The 13077-nt window shown below is 37.8% G+C and overlaps 1 protein-coding gene across 1 annotated transcript in view; it reads left to right on the forward strand.

Moving 5' to 3' along the window:
* The window catches only part of CFAP61 (cilia and flagella associated protein 61), a 253590-nt gene that overhangs the window by 45546 nt on the left and 194967 nt on the right, over positions 1-13077 (forward strand). Inside the window, exon 8 of the mRNA XM_045528893.1 lies at positions 2439-2598. Within this exon, the coding sequence (XP_045384849.1) occupies positions 2439-2598 (160 nt within the window). The remainder of the gene's footprint in view (positions 1-2438; positions 2599-13077) is intronic.

Below are 13077 nucleotides of genomic sequence, written 5' to 3' on the forward strand. Positions count from 1 at the left end.
TAAACAATAAAGTGTACACGTGTGTATAAGTGAACCCGTTTGGGAAGACAAGGCCACTATGAATATGGTTTTCTAGCAATCTAAACCTTATGTATCATCATGCAGGTCTTCACAGGATAAGCAAGAATAAGAAAACTTTCAGTTTTGTTCTCTAATATAATTGAAGATACTTTGGTGGTAGAAGGTACTTCTGTCACCTGGAAGATAGACAACAGCCTGCAATCAATGCCTTTTTATTGTACAAATAAAACAGTCCATTAAATCCATTTATTTTTTTTTCAGAAAACACACACACATAGATGCATTTGGATACTCCTGCAAATTCATATTTTAGAATAGTGTTTCTCAAATCAGTTATTTGAAAGAAACCCAAGGAAACAGAAGACACTTCCACAATATGTCCTTGCTCTGTTGTAGCTTATAATTGTGAACTTTTGTAAATTGTTACAACCCTGGTTGAATGATGGGAATATAACAGGTTGTAGAATTGGAGAACGTTAAATCTTTGTTTCTAATGGCAAAACATGTTTTTCTCATTTTCATCAGAATGTGCGATCCATGCCATTTGAAATCAAATTCCAAACACAATGAGCCATTAGTGTAATAGCTCATTACTAACAGCGGTCTTATAAATAATACATTCTTATCATGCGCATGCAGCTCGCCATGAAGCCAGCAAAAGGTATTTGAGGCCATCGAAGTTTCGTTGAGCCAGCGTGGCTGTAGATTAGAAGGACATCTCCATGTGAACCAAGATGGATGCCAATTTTCCCTGCAGAGAGTGAGGCTGGCCGTCTCTTTCTGCACATATGGTAGATGGATTGGTTAATCAGCGTCTGCTGAGTCTTGGGCCTAAAATTACAGAGAAGCCAGACAACCACGGCTAGGCAGCCTTTGTTCACGGGTGCAAGCAAGACAAACAATCACTTGTTATTTGGGAAAAAAATTAAAATGTTTATTTTGGATTTTTATTAAAGTGTCAATGGCTTTATAAAACAGCTGTGTAAATCCAGACTTTTACAGCAAGTATTATTTTGGGGGAGCTGTAAAGAAAGAAATATACGTGGAAAATTAATTTTTAAAGATTTCCCTTGTATTTCAATATTAAGGAGAAAATAAAGCGAGTCTCACATGTATTTTACAAACATATGTTTAAGAACAAATGATTTTTAACTGGAAGATGTATTAAAGAACAAATAGTTTAATACCTAATTTTTTTCCGTGTCATTAAGACTGAGCATTATTATAGCTTGATTCTCTGTTTTAGTAAAGCGCTAACCATTTTCTCTGCCTGGGCATTTATGGAACGATGCTGCATTCTTGGGAAAAGAAAATGCCTGTGATTGTTGAGTTCTTCTCCTTTCCAAATGGAATGGTTATCTCAGAAATAAAGTCTGGACCATTAAGGACCCAGTAAATGCTGGTTTCTAATAACAGCTGTCAGAATTTGCTTAAAATCTACTTAATAATAAATGGGAATTATTTATGTGCAATTTAAAGGACTATGTATTCTCTTTCTCTTTTTAAATTTTAGATACTTTCCTTGCAGAAAAGAATAAAATACAGAACTATTGAAGGGACATAATAAGGAACTTTAATCACAGTCATGTCGCAATGTGGAATACGATAGAATTAAAGTCTGTTGTTAATTTACAATATTTTGGTACTAATAGGTCCAGATCAAATAGTTACTCATCTTTCCACCTGTGTATTCCTCATCAAAGACCTAAAATCACAGAGACCACTGCAACAGCTTCAGAACCAAGTGTCTATTAGGATACTGGGAGGTGATCTATTTGCAAATGAGACCCACCTGGTGAGCCAGCCCACCTGACTCAGGTTTACTTCACTCAAATGTTTCCCACCAAGTCTCTTTTCCTCACATCTCCTCTCCATCACACCATCCGATCAGTAAATGAATGAATTCAAGAAAAATTGAAGAGTTTTTACCTGATATGGAGCTAGTGACCATGAACTTCCTCTGCATTGGGAGCCAATCACATGGGCATTGGAACAATGACCCATCTCACTGAGAACTGTGCATGGTGCAGGGGAGGAATGTGAACCGGAGGGCAGGGCTTGTGGCAGGATAAAAAACAAGACAGCAAATGGTGGAGGATATGGGGCAGGAAGGGGCATTTTCTGTGCAAAGAGGGCAGGTGTTAAGTTGCTATAGTTTCCCATCAAGAACTCTCTGACAACTTCCCGAAATTACTTATGTACCTCTAGGATTATCCACAGTGGTCGCTCACTGGACATTTTTTTGAGCATGTTGTATGTGCTGGGCCTAGTGCTAGACAGTAGATACTTCGTCCTCCCTTAAATATTTCAAAGTGCTTGCCAAACCTCCAACTGACCACATGCTGAGGGGCTGAGGAAGTTTCATGATGAGAATCATTTGAGGTCTGATAGGGTAATGAGTGTTTTGGATGTTTCAGGTGGAAGGCTTAGCTGTCGGGTTCATGAGTGTGTGCTCAAGAGTGAACATGGAACTGCTGCATGCCTGCTTTGACTTGGGGCCTTTCCACGGACTCTGTTTCCCACATCCTGATGATGTTCTGGAATCACCGCAAGAGCTAAATGTCCAAGGAAGTCAAGGTACAGTGGCTTTCACAGGGACATGACAAGAAATTAAATCCAAGCCTTATACACAACTCTGCTGTTTGCTAAGTGACAGAACTAAATAGGGCATGTTATACTTCTTTCTCCAATCCCCTTTAAGGATTAGTTCCCATGGCTAATCGCATCCTTATGCAAATATCTATGAGCACAGGTAGTTAAAAGTGCACAGGTATGGTTAGCCTTGCAGCTTAAGGTTTCCCAAACTCAGAGTGTTCACTTTTGGAATGTTTTGTTAGAGTAGATATAAGTTATAGTGAAATAGTTACTAGTGTTTCAGGATTTTACACAACATACACACACAAAGCCAAATGTAACAAGTAAATTTTTTAAATCAAGGACTCAAGAAGTTCTATGTGCTTTTAAGTCTTACTCCCAACAATTAGTGCTTCTGTGTTTATGTCTCTGACAAATCATTATATAGTATAGGTCTATTACAAGTAGTCATTTTTAACTTGCTTAACTTATTTCTAGCTCTAGGAAGTAATAGAACCAATTTTAAAATACTGTCTGTATCAAGATTTTCACCAAGTGAAATTAGGTAATCCCAAACTTTTAATTTGTTTACTTTTAAATGATGTTTTAATTTAACGAGGCCTTACCACATGCACGGGTATCTTTGTAGTTAAGTGTTTGGGTTCTTCTAACAGACAGATGCAGGCAGGCAAGTGACCTTGGGTATATTAATTCACGTCTCTAAACCTGGGTTTCTTCATTTGTAAGATGTAAGAGGTAATACCTCTCACAGAGAAGGGTTTGAAGTTTCGCTGAGATAAGCCATGTAAAGTGCTTTGCACAGTGTCTTGAGTAAACTTAATGTTGATCATCGTTAGCAATTGTTATCTCTTTGTGACTGGCCTTTCACCTGCTTGACTTTTCCCAGGGTAAAATCAGGGTATTTTGAATTGCTCTGCTTTCTCCTCTCTGAAAGATTATATCAAGATTATTCAAAAATAGAAAGAGGAGGACTTTGGGTGGTGGCAGAGGATTTGTCAATCTAGATAATAGCAGGTGACCATTTGGTTGATCTTATCCCCTGGATGGGAAAACCAGGCATATGGGTGTATAGACCTCATCTCAATATACATACTTTTTACAGAGAACTGCCAAAGCCATAGATGGACAGGTTTTTCCTTTTTATACTGATGACAATACCCTTCCCAAAAGAGAGATTTAAGGTCACCATTGTTTGATAGTAAAGGCTCACTTGTCCGTGCTTCTCGGTGCTTCTCGGTGAAGAGATACCATAGGAATGTTCTGAAGGAACTTTTCAGCATTTGACAATCTTCATCCATAAATTGTCATTGTCATTTTTCAAATGCTTAAATTCTTCTTTGAAAGCAGCTGATTTTTTTCCTCCTGTGGCTGTTGTTACGAGAAACAAGTTGAAAGATATAGTGTGTTCCTGAGTGGCTCTCATGCTGCTAATATTCTGTACACAGAATGAATGGAATATTCCTGTCTTAGAAACTTCATTGGAGATTGAAATTCAAAATTTAAACTGAGCACTGGACTTAAAAACACACATAATTTAGTATATATTTGTCTAGCAAAAGCCCACAGAGATACAGAAACTAAAAGAAGTCCTAATTCTCTCTACCACCTTTAATAGTTTTACTTAAAATCAGTTGATCTAGGACGGGATGGTAAGTAAAGAAAAAGGAAAACTTCTCTTATCTTCTAAACCTTGTTTATTTTCGAAAATCAGCTTTATGTTCATTGACCCAAACGTGATTCTTTATGACATTTTCACCAGGGAGCTACTATTGTAGACTTACAAATAACTCAGGGATGGATTCACAAATCATCGACAGCTCATTATATCTAAGAAGAGTCGTCAACACGTTTTGCTGCCATCTTCCTATCAATAGCAGCAAAGAATGAGGCTTCAGAGAAAATTCTAAATGTACTGTGATCTGTTACTTTTTTTCTGATGAAAGTCTCCAGTGAAAGGAAATATAATTTCTCCAAAATGTGAACTAAAATTCTTGTTTCAAATAAGCAGACATCATTGTGTCTTATCTCTTATATTTTGTTTAGCACATTCTTCATTTCAAAGGATTTTTATATATATTCTCTCATTTTATTCTCATACGCGATGTAGGAGAGTGAGGGGAGGTGAAGTTCTTTCCATTTTATACCTGCTCAAGCTCGTCCAGGGTTTTAAAGCTCATCAGTGGCTGACCCAGAATGCAGACCCAGCCTCTCTCTGCTTTTGTGCAAGGTGACAGTCTTGGCAAGGTGACTTTTTATCTTGGATGGCTTTGACTGAAAACTCCAATGATAGGTCTGCTACCCTTAGATACGTGGTCAGTTTTTTTCACTTCCACAAGTTATTTAATGAATGATCAATGATTTATCAGTCACCTGCCTATATTCCTCAGACTTTATTTTGTATGTATGTGCTCTGAATAGCCTCTATCTGCCAGAATCTTCACCTCCATGTCTGCAGGCTTTTCCAGAACTGTGGAAAGCCACTCTGACCTGCTCAAGAGGCAGGCTGGAAGTGCCAGAAAAATCAACACTCCAGGAGCTGACTTTGCTTCCCCGCCTCATATCCCTGCTTCTCTGCTGGTGCTTTCTCTACCAACTCCCAAATAAGTGGTTGGTTGTATTTGAATCTTTGACTCAAGGTGTGTTTCCAAGGGAATCTAGACCAAGACGCTACTAGTCTGGTCTTTTCCTACCAGCTATGAAAGCATTTATTCATACACAACTGCTTGGAGAAAAAATACCCCAGCTTCCTCACCCCTCAGGTGGGAAGACCCTGAGACATGGGTTTTGGGTGGTTTCCCAGGGTCCCAGCTTGGGGACAGTTCTAGCTGTCCATGGTGGTAATCCAGGGATAACACAATTTTATTAGGTGCTTTCTCTTCTCTGTCTCTTCCTCACTCTCCTACTGTTGCTTCCTGGAATCACCTTCCACATACTCTAAAATCCTTGACTCAGGTCTGATCTTTTCCCATCAGCTGTGAAAACTTGCACTTTTACCTCCTTTCAGTCAAAGCCTTCTAAGATAAAAAGTCACCTTGCCAAGACTGTCACCAACCCTTGTAAGCAGAATAATGTCAAGACTCAATGTTGTTAAACTAATCCCTCCTTTGTTTAGCTTCTTACATACATTATGATTAGCCTACTGTTCTTTATCATTTCAGCCTTATTAGAAGTTTCCAGTGAATCTAAACAGTTTAACTATGTACATTCAATTTTCATTTTGCCTGAATAATTTATGTATGTTCCCATAGTTACGCATTTTGCATATATAACCTTGTATTACACTTGTAGATTTTTTTTATGTACTAACCTTAAGACTAAACTAGGACCTATGGGAATAAGTTCTAAGGATGTAAATTTTGTCCAAATATAAGGAAAAACTATTCAATGTTTATGCATTTTTTATTTAGTGGAAGACCTAGTTTAGAAGTAGCAAATTCCCAAAATATTAGAAGAAGAGTTTGTAAAGAAACAGTTATAAACACTTAGAAAGGGCTTTCTGCTTGTGTGGGAGATTGTACGAAATGACATCTAAAATCCCTTTAAATGCTAAAAGTCTCTGAAAACTTACTGAACACACATAGAGATGTTCCATATGCCTGGACAGTTTATGAATATTTTTATTCAGTGACAATAAAATGGTTCAAAACAATATTTTCTCCAGTTGGCCCCAGCGCTGGCCTGGCCTGATGTTTAATCAAGCTGCATCTTTTGTTAGCTACATCATCACAATGAGGATTTTGGAATCAAAATTGAGCTGGCAATTTTCTTGATGATGCATAAGGCAAAATAGGGCACAGCCTGCGTTTCCACAGCTGTATTGGCATCACTACATTTAATAGTTAAAATAAAAAAATAAAAAGCAAAACCAAAACTTTTGTTCCTCATGTAGGCCGTTGCAATCTGGGCAGCATGAATCTCTGTTTTAAAAGACCCCTGCAAGGTTCAGATTCGTAAATCTCATTATGCACCCAGGGCCCACCTAACAAAGTCTCTGTAGAACTTGATGTGCTCCTTGGCAGGGAGAAATTTAATTTTGTATAACAGAATTGTGGGCTTTCAAAAGAATAACTTGTATAGCCCCTTATAACCAAGTCACCCAGGAAAAGTGTTGCTTATTATACATTTAAAAGGCCCTTCAAAATATAATTTTTGTAACATCCCCATGTAAAACAAGGCAATGTTGCCTTTAAAATTTTTTAAAAATCGCTCTTGCTGTCAGGAAATGTTTCTTTATGTCTCATTTAAATTTCTTTTCATTGAATTTAACATTCGCTTCTTTTTTCAGATTCTCTCTTGTTTTGGGCAACATCTGGAAACACTCTCCATGTGCTGGAGCTAAAAAACAATGTCTATATTAAGTCTCAATAGTCCCAGGTCTTTTAGCCTCTCTTCATAAGGTTTCATTTTATATTCCTGAATTCCTTTCTGTTTTACTTGATTCTTCTTTTATAATAACATCGACTCCAAATAGGAATGAAACACTTCTCTATAAAGCATAGCAGTATTTCTCCCAATATATTTGCATTCTATATCTCAGAACATTGATTTTAACACCCAGTTCATTCTGTAGTTATTAGTATTTAACCTGTGACACACTAGGACCCTATAATAGTCTGTGAGGGCTGCCATAACTAATTATCACAGACTGGGTGGGTTGAAAAACAGAAGTTTATTTTCTCACAATTCCAAGGCCAGAAGTCAGGTGTCAGCAGGGTTGGTTTCTTCTGAAGCCTCTCTCTGTGGCTTGTTAAAGGGCCATCTTCTCCCTTCATCTTCACATGGTCTTCCCTCTGTACCGTCTGTGTCCAAATTTCCTCTTTTCGTTTACAAGGACACCAGTCATGTTGAATTAGGGCTCACCCTAGTGACCTCATTTTAACTTAATTACCACTTTAAAGACTCTGTCTCCAAATACATTCACATTCTGAGGTACTGGGGGTTAAGACTTAAACATATGAATCTTGGGGGGTAAAGGGTGACACATTACAGCCCATAGGAGGCTCTGTGGTATCACCCTTCCTTCCTCTGGTCCCTGACCAGGGTGCCAGTGGTGGTATGTGCTCAGGGTGAGGCCTTTCGGGTATTTACATCCTCCTGTAAGCCTACATTTTCCCCCTGGCTGGCCATAAGCTACACCCACCCAACACTGTCTCCACAGCGACACCCACTTCCCACTGAGTGGGCTTCTCATTGTTCCTGGGTTTCAGGTCCCCCTACGAGAGGAGCCGTGCTCTGTATCCTTCAGGGGCCTGGTCACCTCTTCCTCCCAGGGGGCTCGGGTGGGTTCTGTGGCCTCTTTCCCGTCTCTCATCTCAGGGGCCACACAGTGTTATTACTCACTTGGTGGCAAGTGACACCAAATTTGCCATTTTTTTGATTGTTATTTGGGCTTTGGGCATCTCAGTTCTTCCTCCTCCTCCTCCTTTCCTTCCCCCAGGGTCCTGTGGTACAGTTCTTTGGTGCCTTGTGGCCAAGGCTGCACCACAAACTAAATGTTTGTACAAAGCCTAAGGTACTAATTTATATTTGTTAAAATTAGAATCTTGTCTTTTTTTAGCCACTGAATATCTTTTAGTATGTGAAAAATAACAGAATTTCATTCTTCTAAAGCTTTAGCTACTCTTGCCAACTTTGGTTTTCTAGATTAACTATGCAAATTCTATTGCTTTACTAGAGATGTTGATAAAACACGTAAATCCCATCAGACCTATGCCCAGGCTGAATAGGTTGTCTCCACGGTTGGAGGGGTTCTCAGGGCACAGCCCATGGACTCGTAGCATACCAGGTAGAATATGACCCAGACCTGAAACACAGAACTTGTTGTCAGGGACACTGTCTCAAAAGCCATCTTGGTGAGCCTTCTGGTTATTTAATAAAACCTGTTGCTAATTTTCTATCTTAATTCTAATGCTGGTTTCTAAACCCTTTCAAATGTCTTCAAAAACAACAGCAGCAACAAAAGATGGCAAATACTTAAGAATCTGTTATTTTGCAAAGAGCAAGATAACTGGGATCTGCATTCCTGCTTTCCTCTTCAGCACTGGAGCAACCTGTGGTATGAGTCAGCCTCTCTCGCCAACAGTCAGATTCATTTCACAATGCTGGAAATACAAACGCATTTTTATATAGGCCTGGAGGTCTTTGAAAGAAAAGTGGCTTTATTTATATTCGTTATGATCATTATGTGCTGGGATTATTTTCTCAGTAGGCGATGTCTCTTTTGCCCATATTTATGAAGCAGGGGAGAAGGCATTTAATGAATTTCAAGGGTGTATTTGACTGTAAAACACATCTCAGTATATTCACATGTAAATAACCCTTTTATTTGTTCTCGCTGGTGACCTTTTTCCTTTTGGGGGTAGATCACAGTTTGTTGTTGTTTTTCATTTCCAAATAGAACACTGAATGATAATAATGAAAGATTATGCAAAAAAAATCCATGTTTAAAATAATGTTGATATGCCACTTGTGTTGCAGGATAATTATAGTAATTTGGCTATTACGCTATATGGAGTCAGGAGTTAGTTACTAGAAAACACAGTGATAGGGGTGATTCAAGGGATTTTCATCCCAACTGGCTGTTTGATCCTGCTGACTTTTCTCTTGAAAATCAATTGCTTGCGGAGAATACTCTGAATTCCCCCTTGATTAAATCAGCCCATCGGTGGGCTGTGCCCATTGCACCGAGGTCACTGTGAGTTCTGTTTACAAAGGGATTTTGACGACTCTTAAAATATCATGAGCCAAAATTAATCTGAGCAAAGTGACTAAGGAAGCAATTACTAAAAAAATTACAGTTTTTGCACATGGCAGCAAACAAAGGAAAATTTATTAATTCTAAAGCCCAACATGAAGCCAGTTATTTTGCTACTTGGTGACAGGCCTTGTCTCCACTGCATTTTGCTCAGGTTTTTGGTGTTTTGAGACCTCCAGGGACAGATAGATAGGCTTGCCATGCAAGAGACCTGGAAGAGGCACCTTGGAAACATCTTTGACAACTTTCCTTTTCTTCTCAAGGTTATGAATAGATTCAGATTTTCTATTCTTTTGAATCAATGTTAGGAAATTAGATTTTTCTAGAAAAGCTTAATTTAGTATATGAATTAAAAAACCATTACATACAGTTGTGTATAAATATAGGTATGTGTATGTATATATACATGATATATGTGTATATGTATATATCTAACCCTGTGGGAAAAGACTGTCTTTTTTATTGAATGCTGATTTAAATCTGCATGAAATATTCTAGAATAAAGAGAAAAATAAGCAAATCATAAAACTACATAAAAAATAGTATTTATAATAAGTGTGGGGAAATATTCAGCTTCCCTAAAACTGAAATGAACATTAAAACCCAACATCTCTTCCCCTCCTTTTGCCTACTGAATTGTAAATATGTGCTGTAATTAAAATACTTAGTTCTGGGGGGAAAGTACCATTATGAGCCCTCAGATTTTCTGACAGCTCTGAAGTTTGACTGATATAATACTCTGAAATAAAATGTAGTCATAGTTACCAGAACCCACTAAGTGTTCATATTCCATGACCCCAACTACAGCAAACCTGAGAAAATATTGCTAATATGAAAAGTTACATATTCAAGAATATTCACTAAGCTTAATCTTAATGCTAAAAATGAACAAACAAAAAATATTCAAATAAACAAGCAAATTAAAAACCCCTAATCTCCCACAAGAGGGAGATGGCTAAACTTGTCAATATCCTTAGGACAGATGAGTAGCGGCCTTTACCAAGAAGGTTAAAAATAGCAAGGGGAAATGGTCAAGATATAATCTTATGTGAAAAAAAAAATCAATGCAAAATGAATTGAAGTATGAATAGAACTACCTACGAAACATGTGTTATGAAGAATTCTGGGAGGTAATGAATTAAAATGACAAAAGGGATGGAGTCGTGGAAATGGCACTAAGACAATGCTTTTATTTCCTCCATTTTTTTAAATGTGAAAACAATCTTAAATTTACAGAAAAATTGCAGGTACATTTTTTTTCCTTCTTGATCCATTTGAGAGGAAGTTGCCAACATGATGCTGTATCACCTCTGAATACTTTAGTGTGTATTTCCTACAAAGAGGGATATTCTACTTTATAACCTCAAACATCCACCAAAATCAGAGAATTAACATGAATATGTTACTACCATTTAATCTTCAATCCAAAAACCCCTTTTATGTTTCTCCATTTGTCCCAGTGATGTACTTCATAGCAGACTGATCCAGCCCAGAATAACAAACTACAGTTAGTTGTCACACTATCTTTCAGTGCCTAACAGTTCGTCTTTCCTTGACGTTCGTGACCTAGACACTTCTGAAAATTATAGGCCCATAGTTTTGTAGAATGTACTTTAATTTATCCTTGTGTTTGATGTTTCTTGAAGATGAGATTCATGTCATGCATATGGAACTCTGGGTTCTCAGTCTATGCTATCTGGCTTGACACATTTTCAGTCTATTTCGTTACCGATAATATGTATCACTTTGGTCACTTGATTAAAGTGATTCTTTTAGGTAAAAGTTAAAATTATTTTAGCTTATCCCAGTCTGTGCAGAAATATATAATAATGTCATTATTCCTGACCTCTATATTGACTACTATGATTTTCACTTGTAATCAACTGATCCTGCTTTATTTCCCTCTTGGAGTTTCAGCTCTGCCCCGCCCAGCAGCCCAGCACAGATCCTTGCTGAGGTTGAGGTCTACTTGGGTAAATAATGCTCTTGGTTGCCCAGTAAGTCAGTCCTTCTGTGCTTGAGCTGGCTTCAGCCTCTGGTAACTGCTGCTCTATAGTCCATTTCAAGTAAATGGTTCCTGACTCACTTTGAGACCAAAATAGATTTCACTGAGGCAGCTTCCTTGCTACCTCTAACTAGGATGCTCAGGAGCTGCGTGGACCCAGCTTCTAAGGGCTCAGTCTGAAGCTTTACCCAAACTTTCTTCTCTTCTATAGCTGTGATTATATTTCCTTCTTTTCCTTAATGTTGTCTTTGCTTTTTATCCTCTCTTTAAAATCAGATTTTCCTGTTTGGTCTTTTCAAAGAACTAGCTGTTAATCTATGAAGTCTGTGGGTTTCTTTGTAATTTATTAATAACTGCTTTTGTTCTTATGACCTCCTCCTAATTTCTTTGAATTTGTTTTGCTCTTTCTTTTCTAGTTGCTTGATTAATTCATTTTCTTTTCTTTTTTTCTTGTTTTAATATAAAAGCATTTGTTGGGACGAAAGACTTTTCCTCTACCAATTTAGGTCCAAGTGATAGGGGGCCTGCAAATTAACTGACAATAGATTAACAGGAGAACAAATTGTTATTATGTATGTGGAAGTACGCTGCGGTAGTGAACAACTGATTGGATAGCCAGAGGTAAATGTGTATATGCCACCTTAACAAAAGGGAAGTGGTAAGGCCTTGTGGGGATGAGGGAAGAAACTTCCCCTTTTGCCTGAAAGTTTGCTGAGAGATCAACTCACAGGGCAGATAAATGAGAAGAAGAGGTTTATTTATCCTGTTCACTGGTTGAATCACAGAGTGATTACCCAATATCCCAGTGGGATCCAGATATTTTTATACCTCCTTTTAGAGGGGAGGGAAGAGATGAGAAATATAGGTATTATAATTCTGTTTAGGGGCAATAAATGGTTGCTAGGAGGCATGAATGGATGGGGGAAACAGATTGACTTGTAAATTAGCCCAAGAAACAGGTATTATGTTTAAAATTATTTGGAACCAGGTCTAGTTGCATTCTTGATTTTCTTTCCTGCAATATAGTGAAATAAGAGGGACAGGAAGGGAAGTCAGTTGTTCTTTTGATGTGTCTGTCTGGTTATGCAGATAGAGGGAAAGCCCCTTCCAAAGGCCTGTTGATCTCTAAGGGCCTTTAATTCAAAATACTCTTTATACCAACGAGTCATATTTTGGGGTGAAATTTCCTGAGCTCCTTCAACCTCACTGGGAAAGTATGGAAAGTTCTACTGGTCTTTTTTTTTTTTTTTTTTTGAGACAGGGTCTCACTCTGCCACCCAGGCTAGAGTGCAATGGCATCATCATAACCCACTGCAACCTCAAACTCCTGAACTCAAGCGATCCTCCTGCTTCAGCCTCCTGAGGCATATTCTCTCTTCTATACATTGAAAGTTTATTACTTAGTTTATTTTAAAAGTTAGTTTTATTATTTCCAAAGAATAGAAAAGAAATACTCTGGGTGCATGTACATTTGATACATTCATATAATTTGTAAAGATCAAACAGTATAATTGGGATATCTATCACCTTAAATATTTGTCTTTTCTTTATGCTAGAAACAGTCAAATTATTTTCTTCTAGCTATTTTAAAATATATAATAGATTATTGTAACCTATAGTCACCCAACTGATCAAACACTAAGTTTATATCTTTTATTAAACTGTATATTTGTACCCATTAATCAACCTTTCTTCATGCCCC

Source organism: Lemur catta, chromosome 17, assembly GCF_020740605.2.
Source record: "Lemur catta isolate mLemCat1 chromosome 17, mLemCat1.pri, whole genome shotgun sequence".
Taxonomy (NCBI): Eukaryota; Metazoa; Chordata; class Mammalia; order Primates; family Lemuridae; genus Lemur; species Lemur catta.